Here is a 25854-nt window from a genome sequence, read left to right on the forward strand (position 1 = left end):
TCTGAACTGCAGTGTTTCCCATACATTGACTTATTTGTGGCGGCCCACCACAATATCAACACTGACCACCACACAATGTTTGCACACTGCGCTTGTTTGTTAAAAACTGTTGCATTCAAGTTAATCCTGCAAATCTACCACCACAAATAGAATTCAATTCTGTGGGAAACACTGAACTGTCACAGAAGTTACCACACATGGCCTTTAAGAGTCTTGTAACCGGCAGCTCACCACACTGATCTTTCTCGGTAAGGGGACCGGCGTCTCTGGAGCGGACACTGGGCTTCCATTGGTGTCCTCACTGGAGGGCTGGGTAGGGTGCGGAGATGTCTCTCCGTGCTGATTAGCCGCTGGCACGTCAGGGGGCTGCAGTTTAGGGGCTCTCTCCCCGGGGGGTGGTTTGTGGGTGTGCTCCATGGGTCCTGGCCTCGAGGAGTTATCCCCAAGCTGGGGTTTGGGAGGCAGATCCTTCAGCTGGGGCTTGGGGGGCAGATCTCCTAAGTTGGGCTTGGGAGGCAAGTCAGATAGCTGTGGCTTGGGGGGCAGCTCCCCAGGCTTCGGAGGAAGGTCAGACGGCTGTGGCTTGGGTGGGAGGTCGCTCAGCTGGGGCTTGTCAGGTAACATGGACCTGTGGGATGGCTCGGGCGCCTGTGGTGATTTCTGGAACACTTCTGGAGACTTCTGGAACACTTCTGGAGACTTCTGGAACACTTCCGGTGACTTCTGGAACACTTCCGGTGACTTCTGGAACACTTCCGGTGACCTCTGGAACACCTCAGAAGACTTCTGGAACGCCTCAGAAGACTTCTGGAACACCTCGGGGGATTTTTGAAAGACCTCAGGAGGATGGTTGGTCTTGTCCACAGATGGGTGGTGGATGGTGTCAATCTTTCGCAGAGCCACTGTCGAGGAAAAAAATAAAGATGAAAAAATAAAGATAACGTCTTAAAGGGGTGGTTCAGGATTTTGGACATAAGACCTTATTTCCAAGTAAGCAAGTGTGATATTTATCAGTGGAGACCGTTTTCAGCACGTTTCATCCAGTCCTTCTAATTGCAGAGTTCGCAGGTGCTAGGCTAGCGCAAGTCAACGGTATGTGCTAGCCTGCCACTAAAGACAGTCTTACCCACTCCAAAGTACTTGCGCTAGCCTAGCACCTGCGAACCCTGCAATTAGAAGGACTGGATGAAACGTGCTGAAAACGGTCTCCACTGATAAATATCACACTTGCTTACTTGGAAATGAGGTCATATGTCCAAAATCCTGAACCACCCCTTCTTACCTCTAGAAGCCGGTAACTACTTAAATTGTGTAGGTAGCACTGGTCAAGTTGGTTCAGGCAACCAAGCCTCTGTTTATCTCATTTTTTTTATCTCATTTTTTTTTTCTATTTAAAAAATATCTCAAATTAAAACACAAAAACTGTTGTGTCTCATCTTTCAAACAATTTGTAAAATTGTACATTTTTTCCACCATCACAATACTTTCAAGCACATCAGAGACTCTCAGAAATCTTAAAATATGATTTTGAGGACTTACCTTTCTGAGGTAGTTTGGGAAGAACCCTTGGGCCAAGTGTAGACTTGGTGTTGCAAGAAGTAGTGCTAGGAAAAAAATAGCAATGACTGATCACAATAAAATCACAATAATATGAGCTTTATGGCCCCGGCCGTGGCGCGACTGGCGAGAGCTGGGCACCTGCACCGTACACCGGCGACCCGGGTTCGATTCCCACCCCGTGGTCCTTTCCGGATCCCACCCCGACTCTCTCTCCCACTCACTTCCTGTCATTCTTCACTGTCCTGTCATTAAAAGGCATAAAAAGGCCAAAAAAAATATACTTTAAAAAAATATATATGAGCTTTATAACTAGGGTTCAAGGGTTGCAGTTTAAGAAACCTTGAAATGATCTCTTAAAAAGCTTAATTTTAACACTAGACTTAAAGGAATAAAAAGGTACAAAACGTTTTGACAGCTTTGGTTCCTTTTTGTAGACGAACTTCACACAAAATAAATCACATGATGATATGAAGTCAAAAGACCGCTTGAAAGAAGTCACATGAAGTCAAGCAGTCATGTGATTTCTTTTGTGTGTTAAAGGAGGACTACCATCACCTGAATGCCTAATTGAACCTTCATGGACACACTTGAATAAACCTCTGAAGTTCACCTACAAAAAGGAACCAAAGCTGCCATCTTTGCCCATATAAGGAGATCCGGATGTTAGCTAACTACTTATGGCAAGTTGCATCGCAAGTTGGCTCTGGGGTAGCAAAAATCTAAGTTTGCCGTTTTAACATATCGAAGATCACAGGCACCACTGTCAACAAAAATTAGCTGTCCTCGCTGGTAGAAAGTTTTTTAATTACTATTTTTAACATGTTGATGGAATTTGTATCATTTGACTCTGAAGGGAGAGAGATGCTGTTTCTGCACATATGTACCTCTCCTCAAAAGCACAGTAAAAGTTCCCTACCTTTGCTCCTGTGGAATGCCCTCAAACTTGTTTGTATTAGGTGACATTTTGCTGATAGGTGGTGGTGTAGAGTCACTTCCTGTAAAGAAAATACTGTTAGGAATAATCTTTTGAGATGGCCGTTTGTCGCCATGGAAATCTTGCAGTACTTGCGGTGAGTTTGTGTTTTTGTGTGTGGTGAACTACCACAGCCATTACGTACCTGATAGTGACTATACTTAAAAGTTACATTTGAGGGTTTTTTTTGGAATTGGTTTATAAACATAATACATAAGTAGGCAAGTAACATAATATTGAATAAGCAGTTATCTGAGATAAGAACAAAGAACTATACACATGGTAAAAAAACAGCCAGTATTCCAATTCTGGTCCTATAGACCCTTTCAAGAGAGTTCCATTATCAGCATCATAGTTGGCCCCACAAGACTTCCGTTTTAACATTCCATATGTTATCTTAATGCAGAGGAAGTAGATTGGGGCCCAAATAGAATGTTCAAGCATTGTTTTTGTTTACCTTGTTGAAAGGGTCTATAAGGTTTGATGATGTTGATGTCATAAAGACATGCTAATGTGTACATGTGTATGTAAACATGAAACAGAACTGGACCTGTCAATCACTTGATGCAGAAAATCCAATTGAGCCCTCAGGACCATGATTGGAAATCACTGGTGTTAATTACCCAGAATCCTCTGCGGGTATCATGCACATCATGGGTGTCAAGGCAAGTGTCAAAGGGCATGGCACAGGGGGTAGTTGCAAGGCTGAGCTGTCAATTAGCTGATACCAATTATGTAAATCTCTGGCGAAAGTTTTGATTTTCTAAAAATAGACCAAGCTTTGAGGCTTCTTCCTGAAATAACTGTAAAAGCTGGATGATGAGCGATATTTATTATCTGGATGATAATAAAAACAACCAAAAATGTTTAAATAAAACTGACAGACACACTGACATGTTTGTGAATGTACATGTGGAGAGGACTGCACACATCAAAACACTGACAAGATCGCAGCTTGAGGCTAATATGTTCAGATCAGATGAAACATAAGAAAGGGACGCTTACTGAAGGATAACCTACAACTAAGGCTTCTGGCTTGGCCTGGGTAAATACAAATGCAAACTCTTAGCTTACTTTTATCATCATGTGGCGAGAAAACCTAAACAAATCACTAGTCACATAACATATGTGACTTGTCAGAAATGGGTCATGTGCATGACTCATTCTGACATATGGCCTGAGAAATAGTTAGCCCCAGGGCTAGCAAGCTAGCTGAGATGCTGTTGCATATCCCACCATACTGTATGACAATGATGAATGACACTTAGCTTACTCATGATGTTCAAAAAGTGTTGAGTTTCACAAAATGTATGCTGATTAGGTGACAACTGTTAAAGAGTAATGGCAACACCCAAGGCTGCCAGTGATTTTGTCCTAATGTTGCAAATCAAATTGTCCTTGTAGAGGTGAGCAAGACTCGCTTACTGCTGAGTCAAGAGAATGAGCTGAAATGCAACTCAATCCCCGCAAAACACAAATGAGAGATTTTAAAACTACTTTTACCCCATGAAGGGGTAACAGCAACACTGTCTGAAGCTATCTGTACATTTTTGTACATGTTCTCACATTTCCTCTGCGGTTTTAAGCTTTCATTGACTTTCCTTCTACTCTTCTATGGATTTGTTGTAGGCAAAAGGGTAATCAGGTTAAGGTTTTATGCAAATGTACAAAAAGTCTGCACTAGGGCAATGCTGAACCACCAGCCTAAGTATAGGGCCCTGCTACATAAACAGAGCCATAAGACTTATCGGAGGAGAGACGAGGCGTCACCTGATTCTCTGGGGGACAGTCCGGCGGGCTCCACGTGGGGTTGCCCACCTTTGCTCAGGTGTGTGTGGGAGAGAGGGGTGTGCGGGTCAGACAGGGTGCGCTTGTGCCCGGGGGGAGGGGGAGGAGGTCTCTTCTTGGACAGGGTGGAGGTGCTGCCCCCACCAGGGGACTGGGTGGAGTTGGCAGGGAGGGTGGAGAGGGTAGCTGGGGGTTGGACACAAACACGACATACACACACATGCATGATTTAACACGGGAGGGAGGGAGTTAGGGATCTGGTTGCTGACAACATGATCATCAAACATGGTATTTGGCAATGGAAGCTTGCAGGATCAGGAGGATGGATTGAGGAAGGAGTAACGAGACACTGAGGAGGCGTATGCCAAAGCAAGGAGAAGGGTGCAGGGGGGTGGAGACGCAGGAACAGAGGAAAGAGGAGAACAGCAGGAAGAATAGGAGAACAGCAGAAGGGCGATGGGGAACAGCGGAGGGGAAGAGAAGAACAGCGGAGGGGAGAGGAGAACAGCAGGGGGAAGAGGAGAACAGCAGGGGGAAGAGGAGAACAGCGGAGAGGAGAGGAGAACAGCGGAGGGGAGAGGAGAACAGCGGAGGGGAAGAGGAGAACAGCAGGGGGAAGAGGAGAACAGCGGAGAGGAGAGGAGAACAGCGGAGAGGAGAGGAGAACAGCGGAGGGGAGAGGAGAACAGCAGGGGGAAGAGAGGAGGGAAGCAGGGGGCGGGAAGAGAATCTCTGGAGCCTATCAGAAGGATTTCACGGAGAAACTAAAGAGGTCCACAGAAGCTCTGGGGCTGCGGAGAGCTTTCATGGCCTGGTCCCTAAGAGAAAACTAATGTGTGCAGACACTACAACCACAGAATGAGGCTTTGAACAGTTGAACAACACAAAGCAGTCACTACATGTAACACTGGGATGGAGATATGAAGACATGACTTGGAAACAGTAAATATAGTGCCCAGAACACCACTGATAATATGAAACAGTAAATATAGTGCCCAGAACGCCACTGATAATATGAGAAATAACCTAAAACTTTAAGGCTTTACCAAACCTTAAATATAGAACATGGAAAGACTGATGTAATGCGATAAGAATCCTACACACAAGCTAGAATTTGACTAGTTTTGGCAGCGTGGGCTAAGAGAAAGCTCAGCCGTGGGTGAGCACAGGAGCCGTGCAGTGAGGGGTCAGGGAGAGCAACACGGGTCAAAATGAGACCGCACGTTGGGCTTCATCGTCCAGGTGGACGCAAATCCTCAGGAAGTGCATCTAACAGAACACCTTGAGGATGCAGCCGCAATAACAAATCGTCCCCATTAACAGCAAAAGGTCCAAGACAGGAATCAGACCAAAAATAACTTACACGGTCAATCAACGTCTTGGTTACACAAAGTGTTATTGTTATTGAGAACACAGAGTTCCCAAGGTAAGGAGATGAACTACATGCAACGTGCGTGCCCATATTGAACCCAATTTTCACCCATGATGCAATTCGAGGGTTCTATTGCAGGTGACACCACGGAGGTAGCGTGGTGCACCAGAAAAACGTATATCAAGCAAAACCCAAAGAAAGAGAGATATTCACTGATGTATGGCCGCGTGCTCGCCAGAGTGGCGTAGTGTGAATGAGAACCAAGGAATGCCAGAGAGGGAGCTGCAGGAGGAAGAGGGGGGGGGGGGGAGAAAGAAAAAAGAGAAAGAGATGGAGAGGGGAGAGCAGATGTCATTCATAAAAGGCCAGTTCCGCAAAAACTCCTTTCCAAGCCCAACACAAACAAAATCAAGGAACGCATAGGATGTGCAGCGCTGAGCCGTAGAATCAGCACAGTAACAGAGACACTGCACACTGTTGAACTCAGAGGGGCAAAGAAAGGGAGTCTGTTCAGTTGAGCCGAGAAAAAGAGAGAGAGAAAGTAAGCAATTTAAAAAGAAAGAGAAAGCAATCCTTACAATCCTTATTACACCTCATAAACATTGCCTTTGCGGCTTATCTAACATGAACTGTTGAACCTCTGCAGGAAAAGTGAACAGAGCAGTTAGATGGAAGTGTGTGTGTGTGTGTGTGTGTGTGTCCAGAGGCTGTCTCATTGTGAAAGTGACACATGAAAAGGGGCAGTTCATCCTAAGCGACGTCCCATAAAGAAACACTGTTCAGCCTGATCGCAGACCGCACAAAGGCAGCGTTCAAGTTAACACACTGCCACATCAAGAGATATCGTTCATCTGGCGTCTCCATGGACTCACTACAGAGGAGCGTGTGTATAGCCAGTGTATCTGTGTGTGTGTGTGTGTGTATGTGTGGGCGTGTGTGTGGGCGTGTGTGTCTGAAGGCTAGAGAACACCAAGCTCTTCTCTGAGTGAATTTATTGAGGCCTGTGATTGTTTTACTGCACACAGTTTGGCTTGTGCTCGGAGGGGCTGGGCTGTTAGTGTGAATGGCTGGCAGTGGCTTTGCGTGGCTGAGGGCTGAGGGCATTGGGGAGAGGCACCATCACCCTCCCATACCCACACCCACTGCCTGCCCACAGGCCACTGCAGAAATTGTCATCTGGTCATCTGGTGAAAAGCCGCATTATGACACCTCCTTCCGGTTGACACCAGGATGTTCCTCTGTGTCTGTATGTCTGTATGTCTGTGTGTGTGTGTGTGTGTGTGTGTGTGTGTGTGACCAGGAGAGGTGTGAGATAAAGGTAGAGATACAGAAAGACATAGAGACAAAGGATGGACAAAAGACGTTTCTGAAAGGTCTACATTTCCCACTGTAATCTTAGGGATGAGTTGGAGCATCAGCATGCAGCGCTGGGGGAGCCGTCCAAATACACCATTTCAACACAAGGCAATAATCTTACATAAAGTGAGAAAGAAATCTGGAAAACAAATCTCTCCTCCAGCATAACTGGAAAAGCTCTTCTTGCATAACAGAGAAAAATATTTCAGTGCATATTTCACTGTCCGCGCAATTTAATAAACTTGAGAAACTTTAAGAAAAAAAAAAAAAATAAGCCTGTTAAATAAATGAAGTTAAATACAACAATTAGTTGATATAAATTGTTCCCCATTTGATGTGTACAGCGTCAGTGGCGCTGTAGTGGGAATCGTCTGGCGTTCCTGCGCCTACTGTACCTTTGCCTGCGTTCCTGGGGGGCAGGGGCGGGGCGTCGGTGCCGGGGGAGGGGGGCGTGTCTGTGGAAGCGCTGTACATCTGATTGGTGAAGGCGCTGTAGGAGAGCCGCTGCTTGTCCCGCGGGCCCAGGAAGCTGGGCAGGGAGAGCTTGTCGTGGGGGGACAGGCTGGACGAATGGCAGAAGCTCTGGGGCCGCGGAGAGCGATCCTTCTTTATGGGGCTCGGCTACAGGCAGAGAGACGGCCAACGTGGGAAGTGAAAGAGGGATAAATGGATGAGCAGTAGTATTAATAGATATAGTAGTAGTAGTAGTAGTAGTAGTAGTAGTAGTAGTAGTAGCAATAGTCATAATAGTAGTAGTAGAATTATTATTAGTAATAGTAGTAGTAGTAGTAATAATAGTCATATAAGTAGCAGTAATACTAGTAATCGTTTAAGTTTGATGCAACATCGGCATCTATAGCTATATCATGGCAAAAAAGCTATAATATAATAAAACTACAAATTTCATTACAGATAAATGGGTGAAATGGGTTATAAAAGTCAGCTGGAGAAGCTGGTTAGATGTGTGGGTGATTTGAGGATTCAAGTGAGATTTCCATATTGGTCCAGGGCCTGACAAACCAACCTTGAAGTCCAAGTCATCGTCGCTCTCGTCCAGCTCCTCCAGACGCAAGTTCCAATCATATTCCACATGTACGTGCTGGTTAAACTTCCCTGCAGCAGCTTGCACCAGCTGCAACACACACACACACACAAACACAGTTATGAGTACAGGTCCGAGGGCAACCCACTATCCCCTGTGTGAAGAGAGCTGACCCCAGGTCTACATTAGCCTCTGCCTCCTCTCTTTCAGTAATGTTACAGTGCTGACCTCTCAATGTGAATCTGACACCCAATGGCTTACCGACACCCTGCGTTTGGATATCTGAATCTGGAGAGAGCCTCAGTGACAAAACCTGAAGAGTTCTTCTCATCAGCAGAGACGTGCAACTAGTGATTCCGTACCTGACTGCTGCCCTCCAGTGTTCAAATGTTATACTACAGGCCGAGGATACATTTTTTGAAAATCTTACACAGGAGTGATTATATAAATGTGTGCATTTGTTGGATTTGTAGATTTTTCCAAATCGGATTACTAGCATGTCTTTTTAATCACTGAATATGTTAACAGATCAATTAATATTCACATAAACAGTACCTAAACCACCAAAAAAAGGACAGTAAATGAATAGGACACAGACACCTACTATGCATGTTAAATTGCTAAAAGACTGATGGACTAATGACTGAACTAGAACAGAGATGGAAGCAGTCCAGGTCCTTTCAGACGGGCTACCCAGGTAATGCTTACCGCCTCCTCACACTGGCGGTTCCTCAATCGCCTAGCAACATCCAGCGCTGTCTCTCCATTCTGATTGGCTGGAAGACACAGGAGACATTGCATGATCATGATCTGACTCAAGGAAAGCTATTAAGATGTGTGGGTTGTAGGTCTCTGGATGCGTGTGTGTGTGTGTGTGTTGCACATTTTATTTATCATATCTGATACAGGGGTATAATGTAATTCTGAGTTATTGTTATAGTGTATGTGTGTATTATCTCATTGTGTGTGTGTGTGTGTGTGTGTGTGTGTGTGTGTGTGTGTGTGGCATGTTTCATGTGGTGATATGAGTGAAATGGAGTGCCACCACAGATTGTGTGTCTGTTTATGAGTATGTGTGTACGTTTGTGCTCTCCCTGTGTGTATGTGTGTATGTTTGTGCTCTCCCTGTGTGTATGTGTGTATGTTTGTGTTCTCTGTGTGTGTGTGTCTTACGGATATCAGTGGCCGGCTTGCCCCTCAGCAGCAGCTTGAGGCATTCATGTTTCTCATACATGCAGCAGTAGTGCAGAGCAGTGTTCCCCTTCTCTGTCTGCTTGTCCAGGTTTCCACTACACACACACACACACACACACACACACACACACACACACACACAAAAACAAACAAAAAAAGGCCAAGGTCACAAAACTGTCAACCAGATGCCGTTACATCTTTGATCACAGCAGAGAGACACAAACACACAAGAGACCAGTGCAAGCGGGTATGTTTGAGTGTGTGTGTGTGCGACGCCGCAGTCGCTCCACACACCCAGTCAGCTCAACATCTGCCCGAGCAGCTGCACTGGAGTTGGATCAAAATCCCCGTATCCCCCGGCAACCTGGCAGCTACCTCAGAGGCCTGCTCCACTACTGCAGAGAGTCAGTAGGACCCACCTACACTATACTTCATTTCTCTCTCTCTTTGTGTGTGTGTGTGTGTGTGTGTAGTAGTGTAGCACTACATAGCCTAGTATTAGCTTTCATGACACCACAGGGACTCATAGCCATGTGAAGAGACCTAAATGAGGCTGTTGACATTCAAACAACGCCTCGCTCATCAGACTGCTCTTCAACAAACACATGTGACTGAACAACACACATGTTGGATTGCACACACCCATATACATAACAGACAAAACACATACACAAAGACATGAACAATCTCAAACCTCCTCATTCACACACACACACACATACTTACAAATGTGTTAATGCTCGCTCTTACACACACACTTCATTTTTGTTGGGAGGCACTTGGGGAGAGGTGGTGCTGCACGCACCAGCAAAGCGAACGCATTTGGGTCAGCTGTGAGCGAAGCGTCAGAAAGGAGAGGAATAAAGGAGCGCAACAGAGTGGCTGTGTGACTGCTGTGTGACCTAGTTCTCCTCGCCTTGTGGGAGTCTACAGCGTGAGGAGGAGAGTCTCGCTCGGGCTCTCGCACTCCCTCGCTCTCGCAGTTTCTCTTTCTCTCTTTCTCTGACTCTCCTTTTTTCACACTCTCTCTCTCTCTCTCTCGCTCGTTCTCTCTCTCTCGCTCTCTCTCTCTCTCAAGCAGTCGCTGCTGTTGTGTAAAACCAAAAGCACAGTACAAGCCCGGAGTCAGGAAGCACATTTATGAGGGTTAAATTCGGAATAAGCTGAAAGATGAGAGAACAGCCTTTACAACCAACCAACACACACACACACACACACACACACACAAAATCAGGGCAGCTCTAATCCCCCTCATTGTGTTTTCAACTCTCAGCCTTGGAGCAGTTTCTTTACTTGTGTTGTTCTTCCTGTGTAGGGTTGTAAGCCATTTCCTGAGATATCACCAATCTAGGAGAGAAATTTAGTTTTTAAACAAATTTGCTGAAATGTATTAATTTTTGTTAGGGTCACAGATACTACTGTATAAAATATACCTTTTCTCTGATGGAATGAAAGCTTTTTGAAGCTTCTATTGTTTTTCATGGCAATCATGTTATGTGATATGGCATTTTGAGGTATTCTGGTGAGCTAAATATTTCACAAAAATGCTAAAATAGTGACATGATTACAGGCACGCAACATATTACATATTGCCACAAGGGTATGTGGCATACATAATGCTTGTGAGTGTATCTATGCGAGCATACAGTATGTGTTTAGGTCTTAGAGACTTTAAATATGTCTTGCAAGAGAGTACTGGATGAATTCACTGTTTATGTTTGGGTACATGAGCTGAGATCAGTTATAGTGGCGTGAGAGTCAGAGGTCAGTGAGTATCAGTCTAACTGATAACGACATCTGATCCAGTGAAGGAAGGAGAGTGAGGGTGAGAGAGAGAGGGAGGGAGAGAGAGGAAAAGAGGGAGAGAGTGAGAGGGGATAGCGAGAAAGAGAGATCCCCACCTGCACACACACACCAAGCTTAATCTCCCCTCCGAACCTACTTTCATGACCCTAAAAGTGTGTGAGTATGAGTGTGTTTTTGTGTCTCTGTGTGTGTGTGTGTGTGTGTCTGAGAGAGAGCCTTTCCTGTTGCCCCCCTGTCTTTTCCCCCAGGTCTAAGCCAGACAGTGAGTGTGTGTATTCCTGTGTATCCCAACACACACGTCCGCTGCAAACCCACACACATTCCTCACATGCCTGCCATATTTTCCAGGATGTGTGTCCCAGTGATCGCTCATAGTTTCTGATGTGATGGGATGTCAGCCCGGCCCCTGCAAAAGAGGACCTGACCTCCATCTGCTGCAGCTTCTCCACTTAAGACAGATCCCACAGCTTCTATTGGGGAGCCTAATATCACCCATGCATATTAATTTACTACAAAATCACCAAACTTTCAGACTCCAAGAAAAGAAGATATACTGATAGTACCTGTTTTGTAATGAAATAATATAACTCTCTAACTATGGCCACCGCCTTGATTCCTAACTGAAAACATAGCTGGAAACTCCCTGGTTGGGTCCTTTCCCCTATTTGTTCTAAACATCTGGATCAAAAACCACCTCACATCCACATCATATCAAAACAACATATCCGTATCAAAACACAGATGTTCAAGTGACTATGCATGGGTTTGGTTTCTCAATGGTCCTACTCTGCATCCCATTGGTCATTCTAGGCAGCTGGGGCTTCTTCATTACATGTGTCAGTGCTTACCTGTTCTGGACCAGGAAGTCCACCAGGTGCAGAGAGGTGTGGTCAGCTGTCCGCACGGAGTAGTGTAGTGCAGTCTCGCCGGCCTCCTGTATGTACACACACGTACACACACACACACACACACACAAAAACACACAATCACAAACATGCATACGCACATACACGCAACACGCATACACACACCTATTAGACAAATTCATACTGTTGCATATAGTTGCACCAGCTGTAACAAGCTAAAGATGTACCCCTTCATCACATCAAAGCTTCTAAGCCAGTCACAAGTCTCCTTCTTTTGAATCATTGCATCCGTTTAGTCTGCCTGTTGGGCCGACAGCTCTCTGGACCAGGACCAGAGATGGCACACCGCTGTGTGTCTCTGCACATGATACATTTGTATACAGTGTGTTTGTGTGAGTGTGTGCAGATCTACTGCACTATACGTTTACATATGTGCATATTATACACATGTATGTACAAGTCTGTACACTGTGTGTGTGTGTGTGTGTGTGTGTTCTGCCCATCTGTCGATCCCACTCATCTGTCCCACAGGGCTGTGGCTGCGGACACTCTGACTGGGATGATGAGTCACGCTGTAAGCTGAACCCATCAGCATTCCCGACACACCCCTGACTCATGCGCACCCACGGAAAGCTCCAGAACAAAAACCAAAAAAAAAAGAAAAAAAAAAAAGGGGGGTTTAATTTCTCTCCCCAGCATGTCATTTCAGCATCCACATCTCACACACACACACCCCCTCCGTTCCTAACGCTCCACTGCACACATCAATACCCAACTCATTTATGGACATCACGTCAACCTGGATTTTCTGTTTCGGTGAGTCATACAGAAACGTATACGCACTGTGCAGCTTGAGATGCCGCACCCATGGCAGAGCGCTTGTTTGTTGCCTTGAACTGAGTGACTCTCTCTCGATCTCTCTTCTGTCTCCTCTTTATCCATCAATCCAAACTCCAGTGGCAATGGACGTTGCTTGGGGGACGTGAGGAGACAGATGAAGGGATGTGTGTGTGTGTGTGTGTGTGTGTGTGTGTGTGATGGCGAAGGATGTTGCTTTGTCATGGCATAGGGAAGTGAGTAAGGGCGTCTGTTCCCATGCAGGTCCAGTGGGCAGGATGTAGGGCAGCTATTACGGATGGGAAAAACCAGTGACCGGTTCATCCCATTCAATCATAAGTATGGAGCGTCATGGCTTCATAGAACAACAATACATCCAATATATTTGGCTATAGAGCCATGTTTTGGTATAGATACTGAGCTTTGGGATACCTTAGGAAAGTCCTGGAGCCTCTAAGCATGCAGTGACATAGAATACAGTACACTGCATAAAAGAATGAACAACTTCCTAGTGCCACATTCACATAGTTGACTGTGTGAGCAATTCAGTTTGTTCCCCTTCAAGTCATTTAAAGGTGCTCTTAGCGATGTTCGAAAAACAGCCTGGTCCAGCCTGGACCATAAAAACATAACAAACTGTTCCAGCCAATCACCGACGAGATGCTCGTTTAGGAGAGTTTCAATTGCACGGGGGGGGGGGGGGGGGGGGGGGGGGGCGAGTAACGAGCTGTTTTGTTCGAACGTCAACAGAAGTGACGTTACCCAACATCACTTAGAGCACCTTTAAGCCATTTATAATACTAATTACAAAAAAATGTTATGAGAACGTGGAGGCTGAGTTGGGACCAGTAAAAAATCTATTCCCTGGGATCATCTGTGGGCGCGGGACTCACCTGCACAGAGTCTGGGAGGGGCTCCATGAGTTCCACCCCTTCAGCGTACACCTGGATGAGGGATAGGAGGTCACGTGACCGCACGGCCTCATACAGTTCGTTCATCTTGGCGGCTGCAGAGCTGCAGGTCTTGCGGGCAAACTTGTGGTCGACGTACTTCGCATTGATGTACTCCTTCCGTGCAGTCCTGAGAAAGTTATAAACACAGCACAGAAGAACCTCAATATGACATAAACTACACACATCGATTAACTCTCTCTTTATCTAAAAAAGCATGTACAGCAACATAATGTTTTCTGAGAATTCATCAAACTTTCTTTAACTCCGTTTCCAAGTGCTCTACACCGGTCTAGTTGGGCTTGGAGGAACTGCAATTGAGTGGCCTGCTTCAGAGACCACAGGGACTACAGAGGGCCGTGTTGCCCTGTGTGTCATCATGCTGTGTTCTCTTGCACATCAAAACCATTCCTGCCAGAGCCGTCTCCGTGTGAGAAGAGGCCGTGCGCACTCAGGGGGGACATCAAAAGGAGGGGACTGCACTTACATGCCACTGGAGGGGGTGGGCTTTGGAGACGGACTCGGAAGGTTCCCCTCCATGATCTCGTTAAAACTACTGTTTCCGACGTTTTTGGCCAGCTGAGGAGAGACACGGGCAGAGATGAGACTTTAGTGCAGACGTTTTCGGACTTTGATTCATCTGCCAGGATGAACTTCATGAATGTCACAAGACAAGATATGAGTGTGTACAAAACAACTGTGACTGTGTGATTCATGCGTCCAAATGAATATTGTGAATGTTATATAGTATCTTTTTATGGTGAGTGAGTCAGTGTCTCAGCGAGCAGACAGAGAGAAAGATCAAGAGATGTAAGAGAGATGGTACAGTATGTTCTGTTTTTATATAAATTTGTACTTTTTGTGTTGAATTTGGCATTACAAGTTGAGCTTTTGTCATGCCAATAAAGCTGTTTGAAATGAACTGGAAAAAGCGAGAGAGAGCGCGAGATGCCTACCAAGAGTTCAGAGGTGCCCAGCTTGTCCAGCTCCATGGACTGGATGCGTGAGATGTGCACGCCCATCTCCCTGTGGATGCCTGAGCACTCGATGCATGTCAGGATCCCCAGGTTAGTGGACAGCCACTTTGGATCTACAGAAACAAACACAAGTGGTGTATAGGGTGAGTAATCTTCAGACAAACAAAAAGAGCATCCTTACAAATCACCACAGGGCACTGACAAGCCTTACACATCACCACAGCTCACTGACAAGCCTTACAAATCACCAGAGGGCACTGACAAGCCTTACAAATCACCACAGCTCACTGACAAGCCTTACAAATCACCACAGTTCACTGACAAGCCCTTCGCAGTGTATGCACTTTCCACACAGGCAGATTTGTTCTTTTGTGCTGGAGGATGTACACAGTATGGGTGGGAGATTGATTAAGTGTGTTTGTGAAGCATGCCTGCATTGCGCTGGACTTCAACCACAAATAGAAAGAGGGACCAATCCTTCAGACCGAATGATTATGGGAACCCGACTTTTGCCTGCAAGTGGTAAGTCACACCACTAGGGGTCCTCAGTGAGCTCAGGACAGTCAAGGCTGGAACAGGCATAGTCTAACACGTCCGGCAATCAAGACGATAGCTTCACAGTGTGTGTGTGTGTGTGTGTGTGTGTGTGTGTGTGTGTGTGTGTGTGTGTGTGTGTGTGTGTGTGTGTGTGTGTGTGTTTGCATCTGCATGTCTGTACATGTGTGGACCAAGGAGCTTGAGCACTGTGGTGACGGCCTACTGGTGACCTTGCTCAGACCCTGAGCTAGAGAGGCTGCACAAACGTGAGTGTGTGTACATGTTAGTGTGTGCGCGCGTGTGTGTGAGCATGTGTAACATGGTTAATAATACTTCCACTGGCCATTGCACCAGAAATGTATATGTGTATGGGGAAATTGTGTTTTGTCACTTTAAGTGACTAAGCTTGTTCTTATAATGGGAATGACGCACTTTTTGCTCTTCCCAGTTTATCTTGCCTGCGCGAGAGGAAGGTCACGAGTACATGCACACTGTAGATTATTTTAATAATAATGGTTGTCTTGGTTTCAAAAATGTTCTTACATGTATATGTACCTAGGGATACTGATAGACTTTTGTATGATCAGAGATTTGCACATTCATTGTATTTGTTTTGATAATGACATATAGGCTGCGTAGTAGGCTAGGTTAGTTAACTACTATGTAAGATGTACTGTATATGCTAACATAAGTGTTTCTATATTTCTAGCTGCAGCATTGCCAATCATTTAAAGACCGTTGAATGATTGCATTATTTTGTCTATTACCAGAATAAAAATACTTGACTGGGAATCCTTGTGTATGGTGCTTAACTACACAACGCAAGATCACACCTGTTACACATGGGCTAAATCCTTTCAGATGAGCGAGGAAAAGACAGCGGCAGAGATAAGCGGATAGCCGGGTGAGGAGAGAAGAGAAGTGTGGCACAAACGGCTTAATATAGCAACAGCAGACACACACACACACACACACACACACACGCACACACACGCACACACACGCACACACACGCACACACACACACACACACACACACACACACACACGGCTGGAGACACCACAGGGGGCTACTGTTAAGCCACTAGGATCAGAGAGCAGCTCTCTAAAGCCACCAGGCTCCAGTGGACCTCCTTTCTCTAGAAGTGGAAGCCACAGTTAGGCAGGGGAATAAGACCACATTAAAACCGCCATGATACTGATGGCCAGTGCAGAAAAGACCAACGGCATAACACAAAGAGCAAGCGAGACGCTAGCTCTGCCAAGCTAACATGAAATGAAATGCATGCTATGGGAGCAGACAGAATTATACGCCTGTGAAGCTGACATATTTACAGTCTACTTGACTGTCACTGACAACAACATTCATCCCTTTGGACGTGTGCATTTTGTGCTGCCTACAATTTCGTACAGGGTGTATACACTGAAGTGCTTTCAGGGGATTTAGTCAACTTGGGGAATTTACTCGGTTGCATCAGTGCAGACGTATGGTTGCGTCAAAGCAGCTCAATGCATTTTCACAGAGGAAGTCACTATGCCACAGAAATTAACATACAGCTTAGGACAGGAAACAACATTTTGGTGGTCGAGAACAAAGACATAACGCTTCAAACACCTCGCACTTTTGCCACGAGATTTAGGTTGAGATATACAGTATGCTGATGATGCTTCTTGTTAAAGCTGACCAACAATCACAAATTACAAACATCTCAGAAACATTATCTTAACATTATCAGTGTGAGTAGTTGATGTTCCACCCAATGAATGGGATGAGGGTTCGACTAGCGACGAGTCTCTGGCAACGGCCCTTCAATAGACGGTCTGCCAGGTAGAGCAGTCTCACATACTGACGCTGATGCCTGACAGTTTCATGTCTCTCTTGCAGACATCTTTGTAACGGAGACGTGGGCGTCCTGTCTTCAGCTTTCATTATCACTCTCTTCCGTCCTGCCTGTCCTGTCTTCAGCTTTCATCATCACTCTCTTCCTGTCCTGTCTTCAGCTTTCATCATCACTCTCTTCCTGTCCTGTCTTCAGCTTTCATTATCACTCTCTTCCTGTCCTGTCTTCAGCTTTCATCATCACTCTCTTCCTGTCCTGTCTTCAGCTTTCATCATCACTCTCTTCCTGTCCTGTCTTCAGCTTTCATTATCACTCTCTTCCGTCCTGCCCGTCCTGTCTTCAGCTTTCATCATCACTCTCTTCCGTCTCTCGTCTTTATTTCTCTCACTTCTCACTCGTACACCAACTCTTATGTTTCAGTGGGAAGAGAAGGCCACAGGTGATGCCTAGCCCTGGCTAATTCCCATTAGCTGAGAGAGAATGAAGAGAGAGGGGAGTCACTGTACAGGCACTGAGTCTGCAATGGCACACTCTCAGTGTGTGTGTGTGTGTGTGTGTGTGTGTGCGTGTCTGAGTGTTAGGGATGGTGGAGGACCGGTCAGTTTGAATGCTGATGTTGCCCCGAGTGGAACTCTGCTCTCTCAGCCAGGCCTGTCCCACCTCTGGGACACGTATCTGGGAGCGCTGCCCAATGCCCCCTGACAAAGCAAACAGGATCAAAGATGCTACGCCACGATCCCAGACACACACGCACGCACACACGCACACACACACACACACACACACACACACACACACACACGTCCTTGTGCCGTAATAGATTGGCTGAGGTAGGGAGGTGATGCTCCGGGTCGAAGGTGAGCTGATTTGCAGTGCCAGCCAGCACGCGTCCCCTTTACGCACAACGGGAAGGGCGCGGAGGACCTGAGTCAGCTGCAACCGGACACGAGGGGAGCCCGATGCCAGTCGGAGGGACTGAGCGGTAAAGTGTGCAAATGTGTGTGTGTGTGTGTGTGTGTGTGTGTGTGTGTGTGCTTGTGTGGGTGTGCTAGGTGTGTGTGTGTGTGTGTGTGTGTGTGTGTGTTTGTAAGCTAGTTGTATGGGAAAATGGACACAGGGAAGTGGAGATTCTCTCCTTCTTCCTCTTGTTCACTGAAAACATAAACAGCACATACGCAGACCGATGGAAATATACGAGTCAAAAGAACAGTCACACACATTCACAGCCCCTTGTTCTCACAAAGGCCTCATTCATATCCCCTAGAATGCTGTCAGATGCGGTCACAGGGCTCCACAACATATAAAGACATGACTTCATATTATACACACACACACACACACACACACACACACACACACACACACACACACACACACACTCTTCTGGTTACCTGCAGCACCACAGTCGCAGCACAGCTCGTTGCCGGGCGTGCGCAGCACGTCGTCGATGATGGCTTTGGTCAGGTCCTCCAGGCCGTCCTCCCCTCCGGCGGTCTGCTCGCCCCGGAACGCCATGTTCAGAGCCTCCTCCTTACTGTTGGTGAGCACGGAGATCCAGCTGCAATCACACACACACACAAACATAAACACACACGCATGCACACGCAAATAGATCACAAACACAAAAAGTATTGAATTGTAGTGAATATAAATCAACATCAGTAAAACACAAGTCTTTGCAGATACCAGTCAAAAGTGCAAAAGTACAGAAGAAGAAAAAAAATAATTCCACATGAAAACTATATATTTTATGTCAGTTCTAATGTCCATTCACACAGGCACAATACCACAAACACAATACGGACCATGGCATGATGAGACAATGGACAAACTGATAAACATAACCATCCAGAAACCCCTTTACCCTGCAACATCCCTGTTATGTCCCCAGTCACTCACACACACACTCCCAGCTCCTGTTTTATAGTGCCTGGTTGTTGATGAGACTGAGGCCTCTGAGTACCAGCTCTAAGGCAAAGAGTCCCACTGGTTCAGAGGCAATAAGCATTACAGCACTGTCCAGGTCTCATGCTGACACACACACACACACACACACACAGGCAGGCCTGGCCCCTTAGCTCATTAAATGCTCTTTATTGCTTATCTCTGAATCAGGCCCCTGACACTGCTCTCTGTCCACTGCAGACACACTTACTGGCCACATGGTCTGGCCTAATGAGCGTATGTAAGGAGAGTGTGTGTGTGTGTGTGTGTGTGTGTGTGTGTGTGTGTGTGTGTGTGTGTGTGTGTGTGTGTGTGTGTGTGTGTGTGTGTGTGTGTGTGTGTGTGTGTGTGTGTGTGTGTGTGTGTGTGTGTGTGTGTGTGTGTGCGAGAAAGACACAAGATAGAGGAAGAGAGAGTGGAACTGGGTGTCTGATCTTTGTGTATCAGAGAATAGTGTATGTATGTGTGTACTAGTTTAACACCAGTGTGTATGAGGGTTTGCGTGTCTCTAGGACACTGTGCAGGGTGGATATGTGTGTATGAGGGTTTGAGAGTCTCTAGGACACTGTGCAGAGTGGATATGTGCGGCTTGGCCTGTGTGCCTGAAGACGGCTGTGGGAATAGAAGACTGCGGTCTCTAAGTGACCTGAATAACTCACTCCCACCTAAAGAGATTGAAAAAAGCACCAAACCTCAACAACTGGCTCTTGGCACACACACACACACACACACAAGACAAAGCCATAGAGACACACACACACACACACACACACACACACACACAAAGGAGAAAAATCTAAACCGACACCAACAGCACTCAGTGCTCCATAAACATAAAACAAAACACCACTTAAGTGGCAGTCCTTTTTCCGCTGTAGGTCCTCCTCGATAATCCCCAAGATGCCAATTTGCAGTAAAAAAAACAAATTAAACGAGAAATGAAACCTAAATGGGCTCGTGTAATGACTGGCTTGTGTTCTTTTATTTTCACAATGCACAACTCAGTGGGCTAGTTGGTGCTTATTTCTATACTGCTGTGTAAGACACACACAAGGCTTGTCGAGATAGCATTACATAGCACTAGTCTTGAGATATTCAAAGTGCTGGCTAAGTACAAGCATATCAGAGAATCCAAATCACACAAAAAGTTGAGTCTCCAGTGCATTGGGGTTTACAGCGCAAAACTCAACATCAATACCAGTGCAGCTTTGCCATGCCTTTATTTTTGATTGCTGTTGACCTAGTTTGGTTAAATGTGCAGTCACCCATGCACAAGCAATCTCAAAATTATTTTATGGTTGACACAACATGGAGATGAACTTGACCTGCACGACTGACATAAAAATACCACTATAAAATAGGGAAAATGAATGCATGTGTATATGTTGCCAGGTTATTCATAGTTTCAGAAAGAATTTTATAGTCACTTACATTACAAACTCTTGCTCATCCTCTGCCTGAAAGTGATATGTGCGATTGTCTGTGAAGAAGTAAATGAAGGAGTTTACATGTCTGTTAATACTCTCACATACACAGCTTATGTTTTTGGTGAGAATAGTGTGTGTGTGTGTGTGTGTGTGTGTGTGTGTGTGGACGGGGGGGGGGGGTATGAGTGTCTGTGTTTTGTGTTTCTGTGTACAATCAATCATGAGGCACGACTTACGGGAGATGAGGTCAAAGCACTTCCTGTCTTCAGCACTGGGCTTCACCTGGCATGTGAGCAGATTCAGCTTCACAGGCTGCCTGTTAGACTATAGAGAGGGAGAGAGAGAGAGAGAGAGAGAGAGAGAGAGAGATTCATTTTAATTGTAGTCTTAAAAAATAAAAAAAACCCCGCACCAAACACTACAACTTCAATTTGTTGCAATGAACAAAATGATGAGATGGAGGCAGAGGGAGATGCAAAGAAGACTGAATTTCAACAAAACAATAAATTGTTTGCAGCAGAAAACAAAAGCATAAAGAAATCAGCAAAAAAGTGCAGGGCTTAAAACAAAGAAAATTCCTGTACCTGAATTTATCAGGCATTTTTGAAGATGTCATAGGCCTACGGGCATATTGCCTACTTTCAAATCTTAAGGTTGGCCTATTTGCTTCACCTTTTGCACATCTTAATAGTTTAAACTTCACATATTTTTGATCAAATAAACTCATTATTCGTGTCTACTTTGTCACATACAAATCTGTGACATAACGTTAACTGTCTACTATCGCTACTAACGTAACGTAACATCATTAGAAGAAAATATGCTTCTACATAGCTACACTACCTTACTCAATGTCTTTTTTCATAATACAATGTGAATTTATGTTGTGAATTCTCAAATTTCAAGAGAACGACATGAATGACAGATGCATGAGAATAAAATAAAAGCGATCGTTCATTTATCTTCTACCATATGCACATTTTTTCCCTTGGGGTCTACAATGATATCATGTCCTCTACAGAAATCAATTGATGGGATATCCGTCGTAGTGGCAGATAACCTTCATCCCTGTAAAAGCGATGACAGGAGGACAATTCAATCAGAGGCATGTACTGTACAGCAGAAGGTGACGGAGGGAGACAAGGTGGAGCCATGTTCGCTGCGCATTCACAGTCATTCGGTGAGCACGGCGAGAGGCTGTGATACGCCGCTCCGGCTGCATTCACAGCAGCGGAGCGACATGAAGCTAATTTCACACCTCCAAGCGTTGCTGAGAGAAACCACACAATGTGTGTGTGCCCACATCAGCCGCCCGCCACACCCATTCACACACCGCTGGGCAGCTCAGTGGAGCTCAGACAGACACACTCCACAGCACACTGACCCAATTATTGATCTCACTCATCTACCATGCCCCATGGATTTAAAATAGAACAATATAGACTTAATAATAATATTATTATTGTATTACTATTATATATTATATAGATGTGTAGACTGACAGCAGTGAACGTGGTGGATGTGCACCATTTCAAAACATGTCTTTGATGAGGCTGTGCTCTCTACATGTTGTGTTCATTGTGGATGGGAAATCCCAGGCAGTCAGTGTGGTTTCACAACATGCTGCAACATTTGCAGAGTGTGTGTGTGTGTGTGTGTGTGTGTGTGGCAACAACCAAGCTGTTTTTGTGAGGAGACATGCAACACCCACTTCAGGGAATATAGTTAAGAGGTCTGGTTTGGAACTGGAGTTAGCTTGAACACAAACTACCACTGACAGGGAAAGTTGGTTGATTGACCTCGTAACTTCTACACATCTTATTGTCTCCCAGAGAGACTCCTGTGTGTGGTCTTTCACTTGTTAATAGGCGTGCGAGTGCACAATATTAGACTCTTTTCCATAAAAAGATATATTAATTCCGACACAAATTCAAGTTCACTGATGTGGTACTTGGAATTGGAATAATTAGACCTGAAAAACGAAAAGACGACGACTGTGCTTAAATAGAGTGGAACTGAAGTGCAGCCAATAATTAAACGGACACAGTGCGCACTACCATGCAAAATCAGAATGTATAATTTATCTGGATTAAAAAAACATGATGGTGCTTTTTACATTAAAGACAGAGCTGCGTCAATATTTCTTTAAGTGCATAAATCTTCAATGTGTGTGCAAAGCAGTGTAAAAAATACATTAAGACGCTCAGTTCGGTTTAAATATTCAAATATTCATATATATCAGTTTCGTTGAATCATTCCAATCAAGACCAATGAAAGATGATTCCACTTTATATGAACAACCGCCATCATGGTGGATCTGGAAGCACATAATGCATCATATGACCAGACGCAGGAGTCACAAGGGGAGACTGGAGCCTGCAGTGGCTGAACCCCCCCCTACACACACACACACACACACACCAAACTGCTGCCCTGGGGCTCCATGCCAGGGCTGTGGCCAGCTCCAGCAGAAGCTCAGAGGGCTGGGCAGAGATGAGGGGACACAGACAGGGGAGAGGGAGGGGAGGGAGAGGGGGATAGAGAGGGGGGGGGGAGAGATGTTAATCAGATACTAACAAGCAGTTATCAGTCCTGCAGGGATTAGCTGGCAGAGTAACAGACTGGCCTCGTGCCCGCGCGAGAGAGAGACAGAGGGGGAGAGAGAAAGAAAGAAAGAAAGGAGGAGAGAGATTGAGGGAGGGAGAGAGTGAAAGAGAGACATATAGGCAGAAAGGAAGAGAGGGTCACAGAGAGATGGAGGGAGGGAAAGAGGCATAGAGATAGGAGAAAGAAAGAAAACAGGAGACAGACAGAAAGAAAAGAGAGAGAGAGAGAGAGAGAGAGAGAGAGAGAGAGAGAGAGAGAGAGAGAGAGGGAGGGAAGGAGAGGTCATCAGCAGTTCGTCTGCCACAATGACTGCACACAGGCCATGGCGGCCTTGGCCTCTGCCAGCCTCTCTCTGACTGATCCAGAGTTTGTTCCCAAAATATCAGAGTCAGACCCAAGTCTCAGAGGGACAAGTGCACTCTCTGTGCTCCTCTCTGTGTAATCAGCTCTCCAGACATTCTAAATACATCTTAATGGGGGAACCTCACTGATCCAACAGTGACCCATGTAGTCGTGGGCCTGCATATGAGTTACATGTAAAATTCATATGGAGAGAGAGAGAGAGAGAGAGAGAGAGAGAGAGAGAGAGAGAGAGAGAGAGAGAGAGAGAGAGAGAGAGAGAGAGAGAGAGAGAGAGAGAGAGAGAGCGAGAGCGAGAGCGAGAGCGAGAGAGAGAGAAATAGATCCAAGAGAATATTCCAAAGGAACAGGAAAAAGGAAATACAGCAGCAGAACGCTGGTGCAGTGGAACGCTCTTCCTTCATGCTGACTCATCATTTCCACTTTTGTCGCCATGGCAGCAAGCACTGTGATTTCCTGACAGCCAACCAGCTAGCGAATGAGGGAGTGGACTTGTATCGGTTTCCTGCCGTATCCCGAAGTAACCTAATTTGGGTTTCTGTATCTTGTGGTAAAGTGTGTGTGTGTGTGTGTGTGTGTGTGCTATACTCACAGTGGCATGGGAAATGGTGAGAATGCCTCCCTTCACTGAGCACTGTCTCCGCTGCCACACCTTCCGCAACCTGTAAACATGATATTGTGAGATCAGTGTACCTGACAGTTTCTAAAATGTGTGTTTAAGTTTAAGTATATATTTGTGTGTGTGTGTGTGTGTGTGTGTGTGTGTGTGTGTATGTGTGTGTGTATCTTACCCATCGCTCTTCTTCATGAGATAGCCTTTCTTCTCGCAGCCAAACTCTTTGTTGCCTTGTAGCTGGTGCATGCTGTAGCCCCCCTGCTTGCTCTGGGAGTCCTACACACACACACACACACACACACACACACACACACACACACACACACACACACACAGTCACATACAATTCTACAGAAATCTGAAACTTCAGACAAACGTCACACAAATGCACCAAACACACAAGTTCAAACACAAACTTCCACTGACAATCATGAAATCAACTAGACCTCACCCACGAAACCATTATTTCACATCACCATAAAACATTTTAAAAGCTCACAGCAACCACAGACAGAGAAGTTATTGGCACAGTAACACATGCAAACCAGACAGTCAGTGAAGTGGTGTCTTAAACGTAATAGCCAGTGAGCATGCAGCAGACTTACTCTCCTAGACTTCAATCCGGACAGGCAGCGAGAAAGAGATAGGAGGACAACAACGTGAAAGATACAGCCAGGTGGTGCTAGTGACCCTTTAGTGTGTGTGTGTGTGTGTGTGTGTGTGTGTGTGTTGAGAGACCATACTTTAAGAACGTAGCAGTGAAACTGTGGGCATGCCTGTGTATCTGTGTGTCAGTGCAGTGCAGTGCAAAACAATTCTACAGCTGCAAAGTGAAGTTGCAAAAAGCTAGCATGTGAGTAAAGTGCACCAGTGTATTATTTCATCAAGAATATAACACACATAACCAAACAACGGTTTTGTTTTCCAACACACAAACACAGCCGTGTAACTATCATAGGCCCAGGCCATACTACAGAGCTATAAGGCAATCAATCAGTGAATATAACTGACGTGATACAGTGAATGCTACAGTGAGAGACCAAGACCCACCCACTGAGCAGAAAAGTGCTAATTCTATGCTAACATTCCTCCACAGCCCGCCTTTACAATGACGCATAATATGACAATGTATTATATTATATGTTTTCTATGCACATAAATAATGGGATTCAACTTCGGCCATATGACACAGGACAGAGCATTAGTTGTATATTTTGTAGAATGTTTAAGCTAGTCCAATGAAACGTTTTGTGTTTCAGGAGTACTATAATCCCATTCTTAATATATTTGTGTAACATTATGGTATGCCATCCCCTATGAATCTAACATGGCTAACAGAAGATTTAACATTCTATCTTTTTCAGAGCAAACTGAACTTTCTTAATGGACCCAGTACAAGGTTCTGATGCACTCCTTTCTCTGGGCCTACCTCTTTCTGATCAAGCTGCAGAGAGGACTTCAGCAGGTCTCTCAAAGCAGTGAGCTGTTTCTTCTCCTCATCCTGGGTCTGCTTTATCTGCAAACAAAGAATGAAGAACTTCAGCTGAAGAATGCAGATGAGAAATCATCAGACCCCCAAGTTCAAATATAACCAACTCGAACAGAAAAAAAAAGTATAGACGTGTACATACATTGTAGAGGTCAGCAGCTAACTTCTCAATGTACTGCTTCAACTTGTCAGCAGTTTTCAAGCCATCCTGAAAGAAACTATGAGGAGAAAAGAAGGGGTAGGGATGCAGAACAGGGAAATTAATGAACTGTAATTGCTGAACCAACATGACATGTGAGTGTTACAGTATGC

General features: G+C 45.4%; 1 protein-coding gene across 10 annotated transcripts in view; it reads right to left on the reverse strand.

Moving 5' to 3' along the window:
* asap1b (ArfGAP with SH3 domain, ankyrin repeat and PH domain 1b) overlaps positions 1 to 25854 on the reverse strand; it is a 75999-nt gene that overhangs the window by 3106 nt on the left and 47039 nt on the right. For 2 of the 10 annotated variants that reach the window (XM_042068567.1, XM_042068571.1), the window contains exons 10-29: positions 25685 to 25760; positions 25483 to 25569; positions 24659 to 24667; positions 24229 to 24329; positions 24030 to 24099; positions 20707 to 20794; positions 20475 to 20523; positions 18491 to 18657; positions 14701 to 14834; positions 14232 to 14323; positions 13688 to 13874; positions 11940 to 12025; positions 9265 to 9380; positions 8800 to 8867; positions 8074 to 8181; positions 7445 to 7670; positions 4304 to 4507; positions 2477 to 2555; positions 1540 to 1604; positions 232 to 902 (exon numbers count right to left, since the gene is read on the reverse strand). In XM_042068567.1, the coding sequence (XP_041924501.1) occupies positions 232 to 902; positions 1540 to 1604; positions 2477 to 2555; positions 4304 to 4507; positions 7445 to 7670; positions 8074 to 8181; positions 8800 to 8867; positions 9265 to 9380; positions 11940 to 12025; positions 13688 to 13874; positions 14232 to 14323; positions 14701 to 14834; positions 18491 to 18657; positions 20475 to 20523; positions 20707 to 20794; positions 24030 to 24099; positions 24229 to 24329; positions 24659 to 24667; positions 25483 to 25569; positions 25685 to 25760 (2683 nt within the window). Of the gene's footprint in view, positions 1 to 231; positions 903 to 1539; positions 1605 to 2476; positions 2556 to 4303; positions 4508 to 7444; positions 7671 to 8073; positions 8182 to 8799; positions 8868 to 9264; positions 9381 to 10578; positions 10633 to 11939; positions 12026 to 13687; positions 13875 to 14231; positions 14324 to 14700; positions 14835 to 18490; positions 18658 to 20474; positions 20524 to 20706; positions 20795 to 24029; positions 24100 to 24228; positions 24330 to 24658; positions 24668 to 25482; positions 25570 to 25684; positions 25761 to 25854 lie in introns of all 10 variants that reach the window. The other 8 variants (XM_042068569.1, XM_042068573.1, XM_042068568.1 and 5 more) reach the window with 5 other exon arrangements.

This window comes from Alosa sapidissima, chromosome 17 (genome assembly GCF_018492685.1).
Source record: "Alosa sapidissima isolate fAloSap1 chromosome 17, fAloSap1.pri, whole genome shotgun sequence".
Taxonomy (NCBI): Eukaryota; Metazoa; Chordata; class Actinopteri; order Clupeiformes; family Clupeidae; genus Alosa; species Alosa sapidissima.